Genomic DNA, 23,063 nt, shown 5'->3' on the forward strand with positions numbered 1-23,063 from the left:
TAGGAACCCATGTACTCATTTTTCCCATGCTAAGAGGTGAAAATTTAACCCATAATCAAAATTGACATTTCCACAAACACTTGGTGGGCATAAACACAAATCATGACAAAATTGAGAAAATGCTTGAAATTATGAGCAACAAATGATCAAAAGTAACAATACTAACTCAAACAAGCATGTAATAATCATCAATCATCAAAATCATCAACAAGAGATCAAAATTGCAAAAAGTATATATATTAACACTATGACTTTAACTACAAGAAAGAGTATCAAAATTGTAACTATAAAAAGCAGTAACTAAGAAATACTTACAATGGAGGCAAGCAAAAATCCAAGATCAAAAATGGAAAATGGCACTTGAAATGTAAAACCCTAATAGAAATCCTAATGGTGTTGAGAGAAAACTTAAAGAAAACTAAACATAAAGCCTCCTACTACTATCTAAAACTACTCCTAATGATATGCTATGATTTCTCAATGTTTGCCCCTTGCAATATGAGCTCTAGCCTTCAGAATTGGGCCTCCAAGCCCCTCAAAATGCGAGTCACGTGCGTTTTTAATGAAGGCATACGCAGGTACTTGTGCGTACACACAGACGTGTGCGCACGCACACTTGGCCGAAATCTCAGGTTGTGCGTACGCACAAGAGGCTGTGCGCATGCACACTTCGTGATACTTTGGATGATCATGCAACGCGCAAGATGCTGTGCGCTCGCACACTTCGCCTTGCTTTGCTACCTATGCGTACGCACAAGATGCTGTGCGCACGCACACATCGCTTTGCTCTTCTCCTTTGTTTCTTCATGCTTCCTCCTCCTTGCATGCTCTTCTTCCATTCTCACCAAGTCATTCCTACCTTATACATCTGATATCACTCACCAACAGCATCAAGGTATCGAATGGAAGGTAAATGGAATAAAATAGGTTAAATTAGGCACAAAAGAGCATGTTTTCATAATCAAGCATAATTTAGGAAGAAAGCTCAAAAGCATGCTATTTAATGGATTAAGTGTAGGTTTATATGATGAAATCCTCTCAATTCTAACCAAAAATTATCATAAAATATAGATTCATCAGTTGCCTCCCAACAAGCGCTTCTTTAACGTCACTAGCTTGACGGTCAGCTCCTTTACGGAGATGGATAGGGGATCTGAATGTCACCCTTTACAGTGAACTTCTTCCCTATGCTCTCATGGATGAGTTTGACATGTTCTAGAGATAGGATTTGTTCACAGTGTGTGGAATCACTGGGCTTTCTGTGAAGACAACTCTCATGCCAGGTGAGAGGCCTTCAGTTGGGTTTTTCTTATCCCTCTAGCCTTTACGTACTTTCTTCTTAGTACCTTTAATCTCAGTGCTTGTGGATGGGGTCACAACACCAAACTTAGATTTGGTGTCTAGGAGCTTTGTATAGCTCTGCACTGAGAGAGAGGGTTGGAACACTAAGTGTTGCACAGTTGTCTCTCCCTTAAGGAAGGAGTAAGGTTTGGGCATCTTGAATAAGATGTGATCCTTCCATAATTGTAGAACTAGCTCTCCCTTTGCCACATCAATTATAGCATTGGCTATAGCTAGGAAAGATCTTGCAAGGATGATGGATTCATCCTCGTCCCCTCCAGTATCTAAGATGCTAAAATCTACAGGGATGTAAAAGTTTTCAATCTTTACTAAGACATCCTCTACCAGACCATATGCCTTTTTCAGTTACTTGTCTGCCATCTCCAATAAGATCTTGGCAGCTTCAACCTCAAAGATTCTCAGCCATTAATTACAGAGAGAGGCATGAGGTTTATGCTTGACCCTAGGTCACATAAAGCTTTCTCAAAGGTAATTGTCCCTATGGTGCAGGGAATTAGGAAGCATCCGGGATCTGGCAGCTTCTGAGGTAGTTTCTTCTGAACCAAGGCATTGAGCTCCTTAATAAGCACTGGAGGTTCTTCCTCCAATGTCTCTGTTCTAAATAATTTGGCATTCAGCTTCATCAAAACCCCTAGGTACCGGCAATTTGCTCTTCCCTAGTTTCCTCTTCCTCATCAGAGGAGAAGTATTCTTCAGAGTCTATAATCTGCAACAAGCCCTTCAAAGGAACCTCTATGGTCCCTGATAAACCCATATTTTATGATATATTTTGTGCCTAATTTAAGTGATTTATTCAATCCTTCACTCACTTATTCATGTTAATTGCATGGTTTTACTTTCCCTTCCTTATTATGTGATATATGTGAAATACATGTTTCCTATGCTTTAAAAATAATTATTTTAATTACTCTTTATTAACATTCAATGCCGTGATTTGTGTGTTAAGTAGTTTCAGATATTCTAAAGGCAGGAATGACTCAAAGGATGGAAAGAAAACATACAAAAATGGAACGAAAGCACAAAATGGAGTTTTTGAAGAAACTGGCAGCGACGCGAACGCGTGACTGACGCGATCACGTGCCACGAGCAAAACGCAGATGACGCGGACGCATGACTAAAGCGAACGCGTGATAAGTAAAACTCCAGATGACGCGACCGCGTGACCCACACGGACGCGTGACAGAGGCCCTGCACCAGAAATTACAGAAAACGCTCCCAGCGATTTCTGAAGCCCTTTTTGGCCCAAATCCAAGTACAGAAAGCATAGATTAAAGGTTATAAAGTGGGAAAATACATCCATTCAAATGAGAGTCTCCATTTATTCACTTTTGATGATTTAGATGTAGTTTTTAGAGAGAGGTTATCTCCTCTCTCTCTCTCTTAGGATTAGGATTTAGGATTATTTTTCTTGCTTTTATGATTGTCCCTTTTTATCAGGTTCAACTTTCCTTTTTATCATCTTCTCAATTTAATTTATGAACTTTTCTATGTTACAGATAATTCTCTTAATTAATATTATTTGAGATATTTCAATTTATGATTGCTCTCTTTTATTTATATTACTGTTGCTTCCAATTTGAAGACATTTTTATTCCAGTAGATTTACTTTTCCCCTTTTGGTCTTGGTTAAGAAATCAGTAACTCAGGAGTTATCAAACTCAACGTGATCGATAATTGTTATCTTTGCTAATTGAATTGAACTTCAATAATTCCAGTCCTTCCTTAGGAATTGACCAGAACCTGAAGATCAAATTAATTAGTCCACTTGACCTTCCCTTGCTTTAGTAAAGGCTAACTAAGTGGGATTAAGATTCAATTCTCATCTCCATTGATAAGGATAACTAGGATAGGACTTCCAATTTCTCATACCTTACCAAAAGTTTATTTTACAATCATTTACTTTGTTTTAATTGCAATTGAAATTATTCGCTCCCTACTTTCAAAACTCTAATTTACAATCTTCATAACCAATAATAAGAACATACTTCCCTGCAGTTCCTTGAGAAGACGATCCGAGGTTTAAATACTCGGTTATCAATTTTAAAAGGGGTTTGTTACTTGTGACAACCAAAACGTTTGTAAGAAAGGTTGATTGCTTGGTTTAGTAACTATACTTGCAACGAGAGTTTACTATAACTTCTAAACCATCAATCCTCAGTTCTTCAGTCTCCTAATGAGCCTTGGTTTCCTTCAGTTCCTCAACAAGGGGATCTTTATTAGGCATTGCTACTCCTATTGTGGCGTTCAACGCTAGGATTTGTCCCTCTTTGGGCGTTGAACACCCAGCTTCTTCTCCATTACTGGTGTTCAACACCATTAACTGCTCCTCCTTGAGCGTTGAACGCCCTACTACTGCATCGCTGGCATTCAACGCCATCTTCTCCTTTCCAGTTTTGGCCTTAACTTCTACAGTGATGGCCTTGCACTCTTCTCTTGAGTTTAATTCAGTATTACTAGGAAGAGTGTTAGGAGGAGTCTCAAGAATTCTCTTACTCAACTGATCAATCTGTACCTCCAGATTCTTGATGGAGGATCTTGTTTCAGTAATAAAACTATGAGTGGCTTTAGAGAGATTGGAGACTATAGTGACTAGGTTAGAGAGGCTCTGCCTAGGAGTCTCCATCTGTTGCTAAGAAGATGGAAATGGTTTATTATTAAACCTATTTTGGTTTTTTCCACCTTGATTGTTATTGAAGCGTTGCTGAGGCTTCTGTTGATCCCTCAAAGAGAAGTTGGGATGATTCTTCCATGATGAGTTGTAGGTGTTTCCATAGGGCTCATTATTGGAATTTTCTGGGGAATTCCCCAAATAGTTAACCTCATCCATCATGGGTTGATCTGGATCATATGCCTCTCCTTCATGGGAGGTTTCTTGAGTGCTGTCAGCTATAGCTTGTGATCCAGTCAAATGCTGAGAGATCATGTTGACCTGTTGGGTCAGGATTTTGTTCTAAGCTAACATGGCATTCAGAGTGTCAATCTCTAGGACTCCTTTCTTCTGAGCTACCCCAATGTTTACAGGGTTCCTCTCAGAAGTGTACATGAATTGGTTGTTAGCAACCATGTCAATGAGTTCCTGTGCCTCTTCAGGCGTTTTCTTCAAGTGGAGTGAACCATTAGCAGAGTGGTCCAATGCGATCTTGGACATCTCAGAAAGACCATCATAAAAGATATCTAACATGGTCCAGTCTGAGATTATGTTAGGAGGACACTTTCTGATTAATTGCTTGTACCGCTCCCAGGCTTCATAGAGGGATTCACCCTCTTTCTGCCTAAAGGTCTGAACTTCCATCCTAAGCTTGCTCAGCTTCTGAGGTGGAAAGAACTTGGTCAAGAATGCATTGACCACCTTTTCTAAAGAGTCTAAGCTTTCCTTAGGCTGAGAATCCAGCCATAATCTAGCTCTGTCCCTTACAGTAATAGGGAAAGACATAAGCTTGTAAATTTCTGGATCCACTCCATTAGTCTTGACAGTATCACAGATCTGCAAGAAATCATAGATGAATCTATTGGGATCTTCCTGTGGAAGTCCATGAAACTGGCAGTTCTGCTGAACTAAAGTGACTAGTTGAGGCTTCAGCTCAAAGTTATTTGCACTAATTGCAGGTATAGAGATGCTTCTTCCATAGAAGTCAGAAGTGGGTGCAATAAAGTCACTTAGGACCTTCCTGGCGTCTCCTCCACCATTAGGATTGGCTGCCATGTTTGTATTTGCAGCTTCTTGTTCAAAAAGCTCTGTGAGGTTTTCTCTAGAGTGCTGTGCTCTAACTTGCTATAAACGCCTCCTTAGAGTCCTTTCAGGATCAGGGTCAGAATCAAAGAGAGGTTCTTTATCTCTGTTCCTGCTCACAAACAAGAAGGAAGAATGCAAGAAGAAAAGAAGAAAAGGATTCTCTATGTCAGAGTATAGAGGTCCTTTGAGAGGGTTAGAAAAGAAGAAAAGAAAGAAAAGATATCTTTTAAGTTAAAGGAGCTTTCGAAAAAATAAATAGAAAAAGAAAAAGAAGATTTTTTTTGAAAATAGAAGAGAGAGAAATAGGTAAGGATTTTCGAAAAAGAAAAGGGAGAAAGAGGTAGAAAGTTTTCAAAAATAGAAGAGAGAGAAAGAAGAATTAGAGAGATACCAAACTTTCTAAATTAAAATAAGATAAAACAAGTTACTAACCAACTAACAAGATTGAAAACAATTTAAAAGAATTGATTTTGAAATTTAATTTTAAAAGAAAGTAAAGATTTGAAATTTAAAAGTTTTAAATTTAAAAACAAGATAAGATAGGAAGGACTTAAAGTAAGAAGATATGATAAAGATTTGAAAAAGATTTGTAAGGACAAGATTTGAAATTTGATTTTTTGAAAAAGATTTTATTTTGAAATTTGGAATTTGAATTTTAAATTTTGAATTTTTGAAATTAAATTTTAAAAATTAAAAATAAGATAAGATAGGATTTTTGAAATTTAGAGAAAGATAGAAGAATAAGATAAAGATTTGAAAAAGATATGAAAAGATAAGATTTGAAATTTAAAATTTAAACTTTACTAACAAGAAAACACCAAACTTAAATTTTTTAAATCAAGATAGGAAAATTTAGTCAAGATTTTCGAAAAATTAAAGAAATATAAAAGAAAAAAAAATTATTTTTCGAATTCTAAGGAAAAAGAAAAACAACTAAGAGACACCAACCTTAAAATTTTAGAATCAAAGGACACTAATTTTCGAAAATTTGAAAGAAAAACACCCAAAAGACACCAAACTTAAAATTTTTGAAATCAAATAAGAAAAATGACCAAGAACCATTCGAATACTAAGATGAACAATCAAGAACAATTTTCAAAAATTTAAAGAAAAGATGAACACAAAAAGGAACACTAAACTTAAAAACTGACACAAGACTCAAACAAAGAAAAAGGTTACCAAAGAAAAGAAAAGGTTTTTAAAAAATATTTGAAAAATAAAACAAAAGACACAAACAAAAGAGTAACTAAACCTTAAAAGTACCTAATCTAAGCAAAAAGATAGTCAGGTAGTTTGCCAATCTCAAAACAATCCCCGGCAACGTGATGCACGAAAACTTGTATCTCTACAAAATTTTTCTTGGCAAGTATACTGAATGTCGTCAAGTAAAAACTCACAATAGAGTGAGGTCGAATCCCATAGGAATTGATTGGTTGATCAAATTTAATTAGAGGAGTGTTCTAGTTGAACTGAACCAGATTTGAATTGAGAACTGCAAAAAATTAAATGGCGAGAAACTTAAATGGCAAGAAATGTAAATAACAGAATGTAAATGGCAGAAATTAAATTGCAAGAAATTAATGGGAATGGGGTAGTTGAGCATCAAAGTAAATTGCAGAATTAAAGAGAATGGATAAGATCAAAAGTGGGGAAGCTCATTGGGGTCAGGAGATGTTGAAATCCTCCGGATCGAGTTCATTCTCATCTCTTCCTCAATCAATGCATTCATTGATGTCCTTGGAAATCTTAGGTGATTGGATTCCAATTCCTTAGCAATCCAATCTCTCTAAGCTTGAACAATTGCCCAATTCCTTGATCTAATTTCTCATGGAAAAGATGAGGTTCGATCACTGATTATACCACATATTTTTCCAAATCAAAGTATTGGTAGGATTATATGTCACTATATCCATCCAACCCCTAATCCGGTTCAATATGAGAAAGCATTTCTAGCATGATTTCTTCATTCCTCTTCCAAGATTCAGAGGAAATCCACGTATGAGTAACTTCTCTTCCAAGATAATTACTCAGTTGGATGAAGACCGAAAGCTTTCTAGCAGAATCAAGAGAAAAGAAAGAGGAAGAAGAATGAAAACTAGTATTGATCCATTGAATCACAACAGAGCTCCCTAACCCAATGAAATGGGGTTTAGTTCATCATACCTGAATTCCAATCAAAACAAAGAAAAGCGCAGGAAAAGTAAAGAAAGTACAAAAGAAAATGATTGCAGAATTCTAATTCTAGATCCCAGATCCAGATCCCAATCTGTCTAACCCCCCTTCTAACTTAAACTATATGCTATTTATACACTTTCTTCAATTTGTCTTCAAGTCTTTGGATTGGGCTTGTGGCCCTTGTTGAAGCAGATTAAAGTGGTTCTCAGTGATGTTGAGAAGGGACGTTGGCTAATTAATGTTTTGTATACTGCATGGTGCTCAATTGAATTATTCTGGTGTTAACATTGGTGATCAACGTTTTTAAGTAAACGTTGGGTCAAACGTTCTCTTAAAGAAATTGAATTCTAGGCGTTGCCAGCAACGTTTGACTTAACGTTGGTGCACCAACGTTCGCCTGGTCACGCGTACGCATCGCCTACGCGTGCGCGAGATTGGAAGAAAATGCACGTCCACGCGTACGCGTCACTACAAATTTCCCAACTCCAGATTTGAACTCTCTGTCGTTGCGTGCCTTCAATGTTGGCTTGTCACGCGTGCGCGTTACCCATGCGTACGCGTGGATTGTCAAAATTCCACGATCCACGCGTGCGCGTCGCAACCAATTTTCTCCAACTCCAGAAACCAAACTATATCGAAAACATTGGAGGTAACGTTGGTTTACCAACGTTCCCTCCAACGTTGGCACCAGAAACTTGCAGAACGTTGCCAGCAACGTTGGTGAGCCAACTTTGGCCACCAACGTTGCATTGCCTCTTTTCCTCCAACGTTTAAGGCAACGTTGGTGAGCCAACTTTGGCCACCAACGTTGCTGCTTCTTCTTCTTTCCATGGCCTTTTTTGTTGCTTGCTTCCTTGCCATTCTTCAGCTTCTTTCCATATTTCTTCCTTGCTTCTCTTCACCTATCATCAATCAACATGTACATCAAAGCTTTGCTAGATTCACAAGAAGTTGCATCATTCTTAACACACAAATAAATGTAGCATAAATCTCATGAAAATGCATCAATTTAACCATGTTTAAATGATTCAAGGTATGCATGAAACTTTCATTCAACCACTTACTTATTGCTCAAGAAAGTACATAAAACCTAATAAAACAAATGAAAAAAACTAGTGAAACTAGCCCAAGATGCCTTGGCATCACAACGGCACCTAAAACTTGGTGCGCGAAATTGAACTTCGCACAACTGAACCGGCAAGTACACCGGGTCGTCCAAGTAATAGCTCAGGTGAGTGAGGGTCGAATCCCAAGGAGATTGTCGGATTGAGTAAGCAATGACTATCTTGTAAATCTTAGTCAGGCAATTAGAAAAGATGGTTGTTTGTTAAGATGCATAAACGAAAAAATAAAGAACGAAATACCAGATTAGTGTAAAAGCAATGATGGATAATTTGTTAAGGCTTCGGAGATGCATATTCCTTCCGGGTTAACTTTTCTTACTGTCTATTTCAACAATGAATGAATCATTCAATGGCAGTCATAATTGACTAACTCATGTAGCATCCTCATCAAGTTAGTCTCTTCTAAAACATAGCAGTCCTACCAGTCCACCATATCCAAGCAACTCATGTAGCATCATCATCAAGTTAACTCATGGCTTCCTGCTATAGTCGAAGGTGAAGACCTAAGCAATCCACTCCCCTTCGCGATCCTACTCAAAATGCCACAGATAATGTCGGATCTTCCGGATCAGGGAACGCTGCTTCTCATACTCTAGCCTTGATGCCACAGAAACCTCAGTAACTCATGGTCAACGGGATTATATGTCACATATCCAAAGTTGTCCAGGCACGCTCTTAGAATCTGCAGTGCATTCTCTATCTCTGGTTCAATACTATCCGGGTAGGACTCACACGAAACCCATGTAGAACAAGGATGATTGTCATGGGTCATCCTCAATTCATGATATGAAGGACTAAAATGCACAAGAGAATGGAATCAAACGTGTATTGAAATATAACTGTAATATTATTAATCCATGAGAATCAGCAGAGCTCTTAACCCTAACTTAGGAGGTTTAGTTGCTCATACTTTACAAAAAGTAAAACATGAAAAGGTAAAGATGAGGCAGAAGATCGTAAACATGGGTGATCTTCTCCTTTAAATACTAATATAATAATTAAGAAGTACAAAAAGTATGATAGACTAGACTAGAGGTGCGAAATCTATCCTTGGGCCTACTTAGGTTGAGTACTTAGGCTGAGCTTGGCGTCCAACCTTGAGGAATGGGCATTGAACGCCCATTAGGGAGTGACTGGCGCTGCCTTGTGTCTTGGTGGGCGTTGAACGCCCAAAAGGGGGGTGATTGGCATTCAACGCCAGATTTGGGTCTCCTTTGGGGCGTTGAACGCCAGCTAGAGGGTAGCTCCTTGGCGTTCAACGCCCAGTATGGATAGGCTCCTTCGAAGAAAAGTATAGATCGTTATATATTGTTGGAAAGCTCTGAAAGTTAGCTTCCCAACGCCATTGAGAACGCGTCATTTGGATCTCTATAGTTCCTGAAATGCTCGTTTGAGTGCACAGAGGTCAGATTCTGACAGCATTTGATACGCTTTCCTTGTCTTTGAATCAGACTTTGCCAAAGCTCCTTAATTTCAGCCAGAATTTACCTGAAATCATCATAAAATAAAAAAACTCAAAGTAGAATCTAAAAATATGAATTTTGCACTAAAACCTATGAAAACGTAATAAAACTTAAACAAAACATAAGTAAAACAATATGAAAATGATGCCAAAAAGCGTATAAAATATCTGCTCATCATTATTCAACATAGGCATAACATCCCTGAAACAAGTCATTTCATTGAAGTTCTTACTTTTACAATATGTTCATATGCCTAATACAATCCAAAACTCCTATTAAAATTTTAAAAACAACACTAGAATTAGAAACATATAAACTATAAAACCCAAAATGTGAAAACATGCTAACATTTTCAGTAATAGAATTTTACTCTCTAATTTTCTAACTTGTTCATTCATCTTCAACTTAGAACTAACATCATTAGAGTGATCTTCAGCACCTCTTTCAAAATGTTAGATACTTTAACCTTAATTAGAAGGGTTGCCCATTTAAACCATCCACATCATCCCACAGAACAAGCATAATACTCTCTATCTGGGTTTGTAACACTATTTGAGACTTCTAACAGAACTCTCAAACCATAATTACAAAAACGTTCTCCCATTACATTAGAATTGCTATTGCTATAGGAAATATTTGTAGATATTCTACTTCTAGATGCCATTGTTAAATAAACTAAGATACTTGTCAAAGTTGACAAAACACAGAACAACATTCAGAAAAAAATAAAGAGGTTTGAAGTCATGATTTATGATATGTTTAACCCAAAGAACATGTTTTGCCAAAGTAACAGCCAATATGTGGTAGTGCACAACAAACTCTAAATCAAATCTATTATGAATACTCACATTCCATTCTTAAATTCTTTTAAATTTAAATCTATTTGGAATACTTGCATTCTATTTAATTAGTCCTAACACAGACTCATTATTTAAATTTGTTTTGTATACTAGCATTCAACACAAATCTGTTATGAATACTAGCATTCGATTCAAATCTTCATTCAAACTAAACATATGAAGCTGAAAAAGGTTGCATGAGTTACTAATTTCTATTGGCTATCCATTTATTCTCTTTGTGAAAAATAAATGGAAATAGAAAATACACGCTTGATTATCTATGACCAGGAATTTTATATCTTTTGATCTATTAAAAATCTAATACTTGAAAAAATAAAATAACACACACATGCAAAACACTTGTTCTTTAAAGAAGCAAGACAAATTCTTATACACCACAATACATAACTCTGATATCTGATACAAAGGAACCTACTGTGGAAAACAAAGAAGACAGATCTATTCGCAAGATTCTACTTCTACTCAATCTCAATATTCAACAAAAGCATCAATAGATTCTCTTCTATCACTTACAACTAACAGAAAAAACATATTAAAAAAGGAACCATATGAAAACAGGACAAATAAAAATGAAAAGAGGAGGGATGGAGAAGACATAAAAAATGAAAACAGTGGTGATATAGCGCGAGAGAGAGAGAGAGAGAGAGAGAGAGAGAGAGAGAGACGGACAGAGGGCAACAAAGAGTGAAAGAGATCGATAGAGAGAGAGAGAGAGAGAAAGAGAGTAACCTATTTGTAGAATTAGAGAAATGGTAGCAAGGCTTCCTCGTCGGAAACACTCGACACCGAGAAGGGGAGTGACGCTAGCAAAATGGGGGTTATCTGATGAGGAAGTTCTGGAATTTACAAATGAGAAAGGGAAAAGGGATGGCAGTAATGTTAGGTTATGAATTTCTTGTGTTTTTTCATTTTAAATAGTTAGAGTAATTTAGCCATTTCATTTATTTTAGTCTCTGTATTGATTTTGAACCAAATGAAATACTGAGATATAATTTAGTCTTGTACATCTTACACCAAAAATAGTACATAAGTATCTGTCTTTCCGTCTTTATCTCCCAGTCTCAATCTTTCTTTCAAATGCAGCTTAAAAGACCCAAAAATAATTTTCCCACCATAGAACTAGCCATCTTTAGCATTGTTAAAAAAAATTGGTAATCCAATAAAGAAGCAATGCGCTTTTTCGTTTGGTATATACCATTGTTCTGAAAATCGAACCGGACTGGCCAGTTCGATCGGGTTAACTAGAAATTGGTCATCTGATTAGTTCGGTTGACACTAAAAACCGTCTTGTAAAAAAATCGGGTTGAAAACCATCCGAACCGGTAGTTAACTGATAAAATTACCAGAATCGGTCAGGTTTTTTAGGATTACTATTTCGGTAATATACCCTAAAAATGATTCAGCCATTCACTCTCAGAATTCAGAAACACCCATCTCCTTGGAAGAACCTAAATGTGTGTGTGTGTCCGAACTCAACGTCCCTCTTTGAGTGATCTCTCGCTCTCTATCCGAATTCACTTCCCGTTCTCTATCGTCGTCTCTTCCCATTCCTCCGTCGCCAGGACTTCCCTTCCTCCCTCGCTGTCGGTAAGCGCTACTGGTTCAATTTATTTCTGCTTATTCAATTTATTTCCGAGTTGCTGCCTTGCAGAGTATAGGGATTTTGTTAATACTGCATTTTCCTGAGTTGCTAATTTTCTGGAATAATAGTTGAGTTGAATATTCTGTTGAATGTGGAACAATTTATTTGTTGGTTCTGTTGAATTGTTCAATTTATTTGTTTATTCTGTTGAATTGTTCAATTTATTTGTTGATTTTTTGGTTGTATGTTGAAGATGAAATAATTTATTTGTTGATTCTGTTAGAATTGTTCAATTTATTTGTTAATTTTTTGGCTGTATTGAAAATAGAACAATCATAAATCATAAAGTGATCAAGAACCACAAGATATAGCTGTTTGAAAATTCCAAACGAGTTCTTCTAAAAAAAATTGATTAGTTAAAAACTTGTTTGTTATGTGTTTGTCTTTCATGTGTTTGATTGTTTTATTTATAAACTTTGATATTTGAAGTTATTTGAAAATTTTTAATATTAAATTATGAATAATTTCTTATGTAAAATTGTGAAGTTTTAGATTTTATTAGCATAGAATAATTAAATTTAAATATTTAAAATTATATATTATATATTAAATTTTTAATATTTTTATTTTATATTTAATTAAATCTATTAAACTCCAATTGGACTATGAAATCATTAAATTAGCCACTCTATTGATTTATTGACCGATTCGATTATCGTAAGCTTAGTTCATACGGATAACAACTAAATTCAAAAACCGGGAAAATTGCATCAGAACCGGACAAACCGGAGTCCCGGTATGGTTATTAAGTTTTTTAAAGAACTTAAAAAAACGGGACCCATAACCAAAGGGGGGAACCGATCCTAACCCTAACGCTCCCAAGTCCCAACCGCATCCCCAACCCCAACCCCTTCTCGTCCTCCCTTCTCCCTCTACAGCGCCTCTCTTCTATCTCTCTCTCTTTGATACGGCGCATTTCACTCTGCCGCCGCTGGCCTTCGCTCTGCCGCCTCCCTTGCTTTCGTCTGGGTCCGCCGTTTCCCATGCTTCAGTCGTCGCCCTCTACGCTTCCTCCCGTTGCCGTCATCCTTGCTTCATACCGTCGCTTCGGCTGTGTCGTTCTTCCGCCGCTGCCTTAGTTCCGGTAGGTCCTTTGTCCTACGACCCCTTGCTCCGGCTAGGACTCTTTGTTTGTTTATGTGTTTGTTTTTTTCCTGGAACTATTAAATTGTAAATATACATCAAGTTAACTTTAAATATATCTTTCACCGGTTAAATAAAATGGAGCACTGAACCCTAATTGTTTCAGGTTACAAGTGGAGCATTTGAACCGCGCCCAATAATCTCTTACGGTGACTCCCTTTTCCTCATTCTGTTCTCCGAGAAAAGTAGAGCGCGTAGCTGTTTGCGAATCAAAACCCCCCAAACCCTAATCGAGGACCGTCCATCCAATCAATCGAAATCCGACGTCCATGGCGCACCGCTTGCTGAGGGACCATGAAGCTGACGGGTGGGAGCGCGCAGACTTCCCTATCATCTGCGAGTCCTGCCTTGGCGACAACCCTTACGTTCGAATGGTTCGTCTCTACTCTGTTCCTTTCAATTCCTCTACTTTACCAATATTGAAAGGGAATGTGATACTGTTATTTCATTTCATTTTGTTGTGGTTTCTTGAGAAGTTGGGTTAGATCTGCGAGACCTCATTATATAACATATAGTTTATTCTCCTTAAATAAACCTATATTCTCCTTAAATAAACTATAATTGTGAGGGAAAATAAACTAGCAGGGGAAGGCTCAAATTGAGTTGAGCTTGATTAGTTGGAGTGTAAGATTTTGGATTCTTATGGTTTGGAACAAAACAAAATGTAGTGGTTTAGGGTATGCTTGGCTTTCCACCCCATTTACCCTTACCCCCCCCCCCCCAAAAAAAAAAAAAAAAAAAAAACCTAAGGTACCCTTTGTTTTATATTTCAGCAAGTATGGAGGCATGATGAATTTCAGAGTCCATTATTAAATTTATAACTTTATTGAGCCAGTGCAATGGTGTATATATTATATTTATATTTATTATATCTGATATCATGGAGCATTAACTTTATTCTCCATGGAGGAGTTAATAAGGACAACACCATACCGATTTTTTATGCCCCGGTGAGGGGGCTTCCATAAATAAATGGAGTTGATTTTAGATGTCAGCTGTTTTAAACCGAAACTTGATTGTTTGTTTAATTGCTTTGTATTGTACGTGTGGGTATTTGGATGCAGACAAGAGCTGAGTATGACAAGGAATGCAAGATTTGTACACGGCCATTTACTGTTTTCAGATGGAGACCTGGTCGGGATGCGAGGTATAAAAAGACTGAGATCTGCCAGACATGTAGTAAGTTGAAAAATGTCTGTCAAGTGTGTCTTCTGGATCTAGAATACGGGCTGCCAGTTCAAGTCCGTGACACAGCTCTCAGTATTGATTCCAATGATGCCATTCCAAAAAGTGATGTCAATAGGGAGTATTTTGCTGAAGAGCACGACCGCAAGGTATACTTTTTCATTATAAGTCATACCTATAGTTGATAATAAGTTAACATAAATGAAAATGGGAAATGTAATGATGTTTTTCAGCTATTTGTTAAATGATTACATAGTTTGCTCCTAAGGTTATGTTTATTGGTTTAGTTTGCATATAAATTGTGGTTAGGTTAATCAAATATTTCAATTTCTAGTTTATTGAGTTGAACCTAAATTGAATATGCCCTTCCATAGATCCTTGCATTTTTAAAATAAATCTGTTTTTGCTACTATGATGCGTATTGCCTATGGACTGTTGTTACTGGAATTTTACTGCTTGTACCAAAACTGTTTGAATTCTCTTGTATATTAAAATGGTGCAAAATCCACTCAATGGAAAATGGAGCCCTAGAGAAAGCACAATTGTCATGATTATATCTTCGTACTTCTTTGTGACTTCTAAATTCATGCAAACATGGTTTTATAGGATTTTCGAGTTGTTTTTGATGTCATCCTTACATATGAAATGCTTCATTACACTTTCTTGCTTAGGGCATTGCTAATTGAAGCATGATAAAGTGATTTTTGATTTTGCAAAATCGTCAACCATAGAACTCTGATTTTTCATATCTTCATTTGCACTGGCTATTCGAGTTTATAATTTCTTCTTTACTGCTTTCAGTCAATGTAGGTTTGGTTTGGTAAAGTTTTTCGAAAAGGTGCTTGTGCTTTTTAAAAATACAAGCTCCTCATTTTTTGTGTTTGGTAAATAAAAAAGACCATGTGCTTGTGCTTGCAGCTTTTAAAAGATCAGGGTGTACTTTTGAAAGCAACTAAGGTGGAGGTTTTCAAAGTTGGCTTGTACTTTTCAAAATTTAAAAGTCTAATATAACCTCATATATTAATTAATTTTCAAATTTAACACTTAAATTGATGTCCTTTATAGCATTTTTAAATTTTAAAAACTATTTTACCAAACGTAATTGTTGCTACTTGTGTTTATTAAAAGTTATTTTTAATTTGATTTACCAAATATAAATACTACACTTTTTAAAAAGCTATTTTTTAAAAGCTAGTTTTTATAAACTACTTTTAAAAAATAAAAACTTTACCAAACTAAGCCATAGTTTTGAGTTTTAAAATTATGTTCGTTGTTTGACTAGGTGATTAGTCGATGATGATCTGTGTACTAAGAATGTAGTATGGTGCAGGCTAGAGCTGGTATAGATTACGAATCTTCTTATGGTAAAGCACGCCCAAATGATACTATCTTGAAGCTACAAAGGACAACACCATATTACAAAAGAAACCGGGCACATATTTGCAGTTTCTACATAAGGGGTGAATGTACTAGAGGAGCTGAATGCCCTTATCGGCATGAGATGCCAGTAACTGGGGAGCTGTCTCAACAAAATATTAAAGATCGTTATTATGGGTATGTATGGTTAATGGTTCCCTCATTTGATGATGGGTTTTCCTTATATGATGTCTCTTTCAATTGCTTGTTTCTTCCAGTTATTTATTTACTGTTCCCTTTAATGTCCTTAACATTAGCATAAATTTGAGGATTGTCCATCATTGAGGAGGTAGTTGATCATCAGGAATTCGTCTATTTGTGTTCTGGTTATTCTCCATGACGACCCACTGTTTAGATTTCACTCTTTTGATGCACCCACCTTTTTTTCTTTTCATGTTTCTAAACCTGTAGTGTCAATGATCCTGTGGCTTTGAAGCTACTTGGCAAGGCTGGAGAGATGACGTCTCTGGAGGCTCCCGAGGATGAGAGCATCAAAACCCTTTATGTTGGTGGACTTGATGCTAGGGTCACTGAGCAGGACTTGCGGGATCACTTCTATGCGCATGGTGAAATTGAATCTATAAAAATGGTTCTTCAACGGGCTTGTGCTTTTGTAACCTATACAACCAGAGAAGGTGCAGAAAAGGCAGCCGAAGAACTATCCAACAAGCTGGTTATTAAAGGCCTAAGGCTAAAGCTGATGTGGGGCAGGCCTCAGACAGCAAAACCGGAGTCAGATGGCTCTGATCAAGCAAGGCAGCAAGCAGCTGTGGCTCACAGTGGGTTGTTGCCTCGTGCAGTTATATCGCAACAGCAGAACCAGGATCTAGGCCAAGGAATGCCTTACTATAACAATCCACCTCCTCCTCAGCAAGAAAGAAGCTATTACCCTTCAATGGATCCTCAAAGAATGGGTGCTCTTATTCCATCTCAAGAGGGTCCTCCTGGTGGACCTAGTGGATCAGGTGAGAACAAACCCAGTACGGAGAAGCCACAAATGCAACAACATTATACCCATCCAATGATGCCTCCTCCTCCTCCTGGCCAATATCATCATCAGCCTCCTCATCAGTATTATCCTCCTCCATATGGTTATATGCCACCAGTTCCCCCCTATCAGCAGTATCCACCACCATATAGTTCTCAAATGGTGCCATCTCAGCCACCAGCTGCAAATCATCCATATCACCATCATCCGATGCAGCCAGGTTCTTCACAAACAGGATCTGGACAGGTTGGCTCTGGATCTGCACCAGCTGAAGCTGGAACATCAGCATCAGGGTCACAGCAGCAGTGAGATTTACCCATATACTTGTGTTCTAGAGGACCCATATACTTGTGTTCTAGAACTATGTTTAATTATTCCCAAACTGATCATGTTAGGGAAGATATTTTGGCTCAGGTTGTCAATTTGCTATTTCAGATAGCATGACATAGCCTTGTGGCTTGAACAAGTTGTTACATGATTTGATTTTGTGCTTTTGTAACTTCTGGCTTTGTTGCTGACTGTTGCGGTGCTCTGCCTTAGGATTACTTGGTGGTAAATCATAATGTGTTATCTTAGGTGAACAAGAATGGTTTTTACCTTCAAATAATTTGAGAAGAATGGTAGGTATTGGTTGATCTAGAACTGTAATATTTGATGCTTTTACAAAATTCCGACGAAATAGACTGATTAGTGACAAGGGTAGGGAAGCGATGGATAGTCTCCCTAGATAAAAGATGCAACGAAATTTTTTGGTCTTGTATAATTTACATTGTAAAAGATTGATTTACAATTTGCTTTTCCATTTAAATTTCTGCATTCTTCGTTCTTTATTGTTTAATTTTGTTTCTTTGCGATGATGTATCGTATTGAATTCAGCCCATTCAAAATGACCGGAATGATAACTGCAACATGCAACAAGAAAAAAGGGCCCTACTATTATTCCCTCCTGATTTTAGACGAGAACATGCACGCAAGAAGCCTATCCTTAACAATGCCTACAAACAAAAGGTATATGCTTTGGTGGACTTCAGGTTACCATCTTTCTGTTACTACTGTAGGTTAATTGGGCATAATGAAGCGTGTGTGATGATTCCCTGGTAGTGGGAAATTCCCTCTCAACTGGAGAGGAGCTTAGTAGGAGTGGCAGCAATACCTGTACCCGCGGGTACCTTCCCCGCCCCTACCCGGTCGGGCGGGTTTTAAACCCGACCCGGAGCGTGGCGGGTTTGAAGCATGGCGGGTGGATGAGCGGGGTGGGGCGGGGTCGAGTTTAGGCTAAACCCGCCCCAGAGTGCATATATATATATATATATATATATATATAATTTTAGAAATTAGGGTTAGTTCAATAGTTTCTCACCGTCACTCATTTCCTTTCTCAACCCTAGCGAACTCATTTCGTCACTCTTCTTCAGTTACGCCAGTAAGTCGCCGTCACAGCTCGTCCCATCGTTGTAGTCGGTCGGCCTCGTCACATTCACCGTCGCTCACCAAGACACCAACCCTCCTCATTCACCTCGGTCACTTCGCCGCTGTCCCTCACGGAGCTCACGCCGGCGTCACTCCCACTTCTCGCCGTCACTGTCCTCGCCGACTCGCCTCTCCGATCTGCGGTCTTTGGTCTCTGCTCACCTTGTCGTCCCTCCTTCCTCCGTCGTCGTCTCTCTGGTGACTGGTAAGCACTAAGCACTTCTTGCTCAATACTTACCGCTGATGTGCATCTTCAGTTTTTTTTTTTAAATTTAATTTTTATGATTTATGTTTTATGTTAAAATAGTTAAGATAAAACTAAAATTAATTTTGATGTTCAAAAGAAAATCTAAAATTCAGTCCATAGAATCTTTTGACCGGGTAGATTCCTGCATTGTGTAACTCTTGTAAGATTCTTCAATTTTTTAATTTGGGTGATAACAGATTTTCTGGGGGGTTTCCTGAGTTTGTTACTAAGTTTGGTGGGTTGAAATAGCTTGATTCAGGGAACAATCAGTGTTTGTTGGCTCAATTAAAAAAAATCATTTTTCCCTTTTTTTAAATAACAAATTAAATTATGAAATTGAGCTATGAAGTGACGGTGTGAGTTGATCACAATTCACCAGTGGATATATTGTTATAGGAGACGCGGTTTTTCCTCACTCTAAGCCTTTGTTTTTGTTGAATTTGTTACTCTGAGTCTGAGATTGATGGCTTCATCCTGTTGAATGATGATATAATAATTCCACTGTTGTTTTATTTATTTATTCATTTATTGAAGCTTCACCCTTTATATTTTTCTGTTTAATCAAACTAAACCAAAAAGTTTTGTTTTTTCCTCCTAAACTTTAGCTTCAATCCTTTTAAAAACTTGAGCTCTGAAATGTATATTATTTATATATACTATTGTTTTTATTCAGTGTTTCCTAGAGTAGAGCCATCAAAATTTTGTTGTTCTTGAGTCAATGTCCTTTTACCTTATGGCTCTCAGAGTAATAATATGAGAAGCAGTGTTTGTTGTTGTTTTATGTTTAGTCTTATTTTTTCTACATGATTTTATTGTTCTACATTTTGTGGAAGATAGCAAAGCCAGACACGTTGTACATCCCCGATTCTGAACATATAGTAAAATGAATTCTAATCAATAAAGGGATAAATTATATATCTTTGCAATGGGGATTGTTCTCTCATTTCTAAATTACCACTATGCTCACGTTAGAGGATCACCAAATCCATATTATGATATTACCTGCATAGGCGTGTGTTTGTTTGAGTAGCATTTACTACAAATGCTTCTCTATGAGGACAAGCTGATAGCTATTACCCTCCGTTCTTTCTAATTTTTTTTTTCCCATTTCAAATTATTTTAGTGTGTTGTAGTGACTGTTTCTTTTGATCATTTTGGTTGTGGGCACCTTTAGAAAGTAAAGGTGATATATTGTTTAATCTTCATTTATGTTAATTTTTTACATAGTAATTAGTACTAATTAATTTGTTATTGTTACCTTCTTTTATTTTCAGGTTTAAATCTTGATTTGCAAACTTCTAATGATGATGAAGATGTTGAAAGTGATCAAGAATAAGAGTTGAAGTTTTCTTTATATCTAATATTGTAATTTCTTTATTATGGTGTTAAATTTGTAGTGATCTAACACTTTTTTTTTTAATTTCAAGTTATTTGAGCTAATGACATTGTATGAATTTTATGTTTGTAGTTTAATTTATCTATGAATTTTAAGTTTTTGTCTTAATTTATATATGAATATATAAAAATTATTTAATTTTTATAAGGACGGTAGGGGTGGGGTGGATACCCGCGGATAGTAACGGAGCGGGTAGTAAATGAATAATAGGACGGAGGGGCGGATCGGGTAGGATAAAAACCCGCCCCTACCCGCCCCACTGCCACCCCTAGAGCTTAGAACTTTAGGTTCCCTGCATTTACCAGCTTACAACTATATGCTTTATTTGCACCTCGTCTTTAAGCCTAGAAGCGTCCTTTAATCACACTACTAAACCTCTAGACATCTTCAATGCATTCCTCCAGTATCAATGATCCAAACCCGTCATAGTCTCCACCGCTCAGCATCAGCTTAATCATCCCTGAAATTTTAACCGTGTTAGCCCCTTCTCAATCGATACACAAGCTTAACAACATTAACAACAGGAATATAAACTATGTCTTATCCAAACCTCCTCACCAACCTTCATCGACACCAATAAACAACCATCACCATCCCAAACTGAAAGCAACATGGATAACTATGGGACCGACTTCATAGAAGGAAAGATCATCAGTATCAAACCCAACTCGAGCCCAGGATTCAATGCCGACTGTTTCAACATGGTGGGAAAGATTCTTCTAGATAAGGAAGTCAGATTCAAGATCAGTAGGAATTCCATACTTGGATGTGGGGCAATAACAAGGATGTCTCTATCTCAGAAGTAGGAAGAAACACGATCCTCATTAGCTTCAAAGACAACAGAACTGGAAGAAGATTTAAAGAAAGCGGACCGTGGAGCATTAAGGATAATTTGTTTAACTTACAAGAATGGCACTACGGAGAATCTGCACATGAGGTTAGCCATGACCGCATGGACTTTTGGATTCAACTACACAGGATTCTTACGGAATTATTAAAGGCAGAAACGACAAGAGAAATAGGAAACCTGATCGGAATAGTTGATGAGGTAGACGACTCTCTGAAAGATGAAACTTTGAAGAGGAATTTCCTCAGGTTCAAGGTGGCCATTGACATCACCAAACCTCTCCTAAATGGATTTTGGATCGATAAAGGAGATCAAGCAAATGTATGGGTGAATCTAAAATATGGAAGACTTGAAAACTGCATTTGCTTCAAGGGCACGGATTCGGTGTGCCGAAATTCTTTGGCACACCAGTGCACATGATACTTATGTTTGGCTGACCGGTGCGCCATTTGATGTTAGCCGTCGGATCTCTCTGTTTTTTCAATCCAATGGTAGAGATTACTCTTTCTCTCTCCTCCTATGATTGGTTAGTGGTTTAGGTGTGTCAGAGGGGTTAGTTTGCAAAATTCACTTTGTAGCTGGTTATTTTTGTTACAATAAAAAATTATTTGAGTTTATGTAGAATTAGTTTATCATGTTTTAAGACCTAAATTAATGGCTGTTAGTGATTCTGTTTAACGCTAAATCAGACATGATGGAGGAGGGCTGGGAGGGAAGGAAAAGCGCCGTGGACGTCGTTTGACGCATACAAGATAAGCTGCGATGGATACGTATCCGTCACTGACCCGTCAATGGAGTAATGGAGTTGCAGGAAGCTTTCTCCCGCGGAGTCACACTGCAAAGCTGTCTGCTCTCCGAAGTGCGGCCTCTGTCGCGACTCGTTGGTTCGGAGGATGAAGATCTGCATAGTGTCCTTGCCGGAGCTGTATAGTGTTTCGGCTAGATGTATGGCTTTGCCGGAGACGACCAACAAGGAAGGATCGAAGCGGCGTGGGGATGACGAAGGAGATGGCCGACGGTGTTACGGGTCGGGCGGGTTAGGTTGGAACACAGTTGGTTGAACTTGAGTCAATCCTGATGGGCCTCTGGAGTATATTTTTTTTTCTTGAGATGCACATTTTTTCTGAATCAATGCTGGGCTCAAGTGTTGGGCTATTAAAAATGTTGTTAAAACTAGATAAATGGTTTAGTATGGTCCTTTTCACTGCATGAAAAAAAAAACCTCACATGGCTGCACAAGGAAGAGGAACACCAAAATAGTTATTACATGTATAATAATTTGTTGAACCGTTCAACAGCAATATTAATTTTCTGTATGATATAATAATTAAAATACTATGCAAAACAAACTTAGCGGTTTAATGTAAGGTTTTGCCAGATGTGCACTAAAAAAATGATGCTGGTGCATAAAATTATAGAAACGTTGATGCACATATTTTCCAGTTGATCACGGGTTGTATTCGTACAATATAGTTGGTTGAGGTTCAATACCTGTCCTTTAATGAGCAATGAGGTTTTTTAAGGAGATTCTATTATTTGATTTCACTAATTGGTTTATTATAGCCTGACACTGAGGTACGTACTTTGAAACTTGTTTAAACTAGTCCCTTCGTATTCTTTGTTGATCCAAGAAATTTAGTTGGAAACAAGTTTATCCTTTATAAAGGAACATAATTTGGCATAACATTACGATACGGTAAATGAAAATAATTCCGAATGTTTATTCCGGTAGTGTAAAACTGATTTGCAAGGATAACTCGATAGACAGGTCTTTTATAACGCACCCGTAAACAGTTGCCGAAATGTTCTGGGATCATAATTTGGAAACTTTAAATGCTAACGGCGCAAGATAATTCCCTAATTTTGTTTAAATCGCTAAAATGACTTGTTTTATTTGGCTGATTTATAGGCAGAGGGGCTGAGTTATGAGTAACTCCAAACAATTCACGATAAGCAGAGAACGAACCGATGAAAGTAGATATAATAATCGTTATCGAGTTTTAATTAGCATT

The 23,063-nt window shown here is 37.4% G+C and overlaps 1 protein-coding gene and 1 non-coding gene across 2 annotated transcripts; both read left to right on the plus strand.

Annotated features, from left to right (window-relative positions):
- The first annotated feature begins 4,559 nt into the window (after positions 1-4,559).
- LOC112731920 (small nucleolar RNA R71) lies at positions 4,560-4,663 on the plus strand. The gene has a single exon (XR_003167669.1). It is a non-coding gene; the product is annotated as a small nucleolar RNA R71 (small nucleolar RNA).
- Positions 4,664-13,130: 8,467 nt separating this feature from the next.
- On the plus strand, positions 13,131-17,726 carry LOC112727334 (zinc finger CCCH domain-containing protein 40). The gene is made up of 5 exons (XM_025777034.3): positions 13,131-13,443; positions 13,609-13,876; positions 14,567-14,836; positions 16,018-16,241; positions 16,515-17,726. The coding sequence occupies exons 2-5, from the start codon at positions 13,772-13,774 to the stop codon at positions 17,398-17,400; spliced, it is 1,485 nt and encodes a 494-aa protein (XP_025632819.1). The 5' UTR covers positions 13,131-13,443; positions 13,609-13,771; the 3' UTR covers positions 17,401-17,726.
- The last annotated feature ends 5,337 nt before the right edge of the window (positions 17,727-23,063 follow it).

Source organism: Arachis hypogaea, chromosome 12 (assembly GCF_003086295.3).
Source record: "Arachis hypogaea cultivar Tifrunner chromosome 12, arahy.Tifrunner.gnm2.J5K5, whole genome shotgun sequence".
Lineage (NCBI taxonomy): Eukaryota > Viridiplantae > Streptophyta > Magnoliopsida > Fabales > Fabaceae > Arachis > Arachis hypogaea.

What these genes read in the sequence shown, in the direction of transcription:
- LOC112727334 (XM_025777034.3), top strand. Translation starts at nt 13,772, where the DNA reads ATGGCGCACCGCTTGCTGAGGGACCATGAAGCTGACGGGTGGGAGCGC. An exon ending in ACAACCCTTACGTTCGAATG is followed by an intron (nt 13,877 to 14,566) that starts GTTCGTCTCTAC and finishes ATTTGGATGCAG; the next exon opens with ACAAGAGCTGAGTATGACAA. An exon ending in CTGAAGAGCACGACCGCAAG is followed by an intron (nt 14,837 to 16,017) that starts GTATACTTTTTC and finishes AGTATGGTGCAG; the next exon opens with GCTAGAGCTGGTATAGATTA.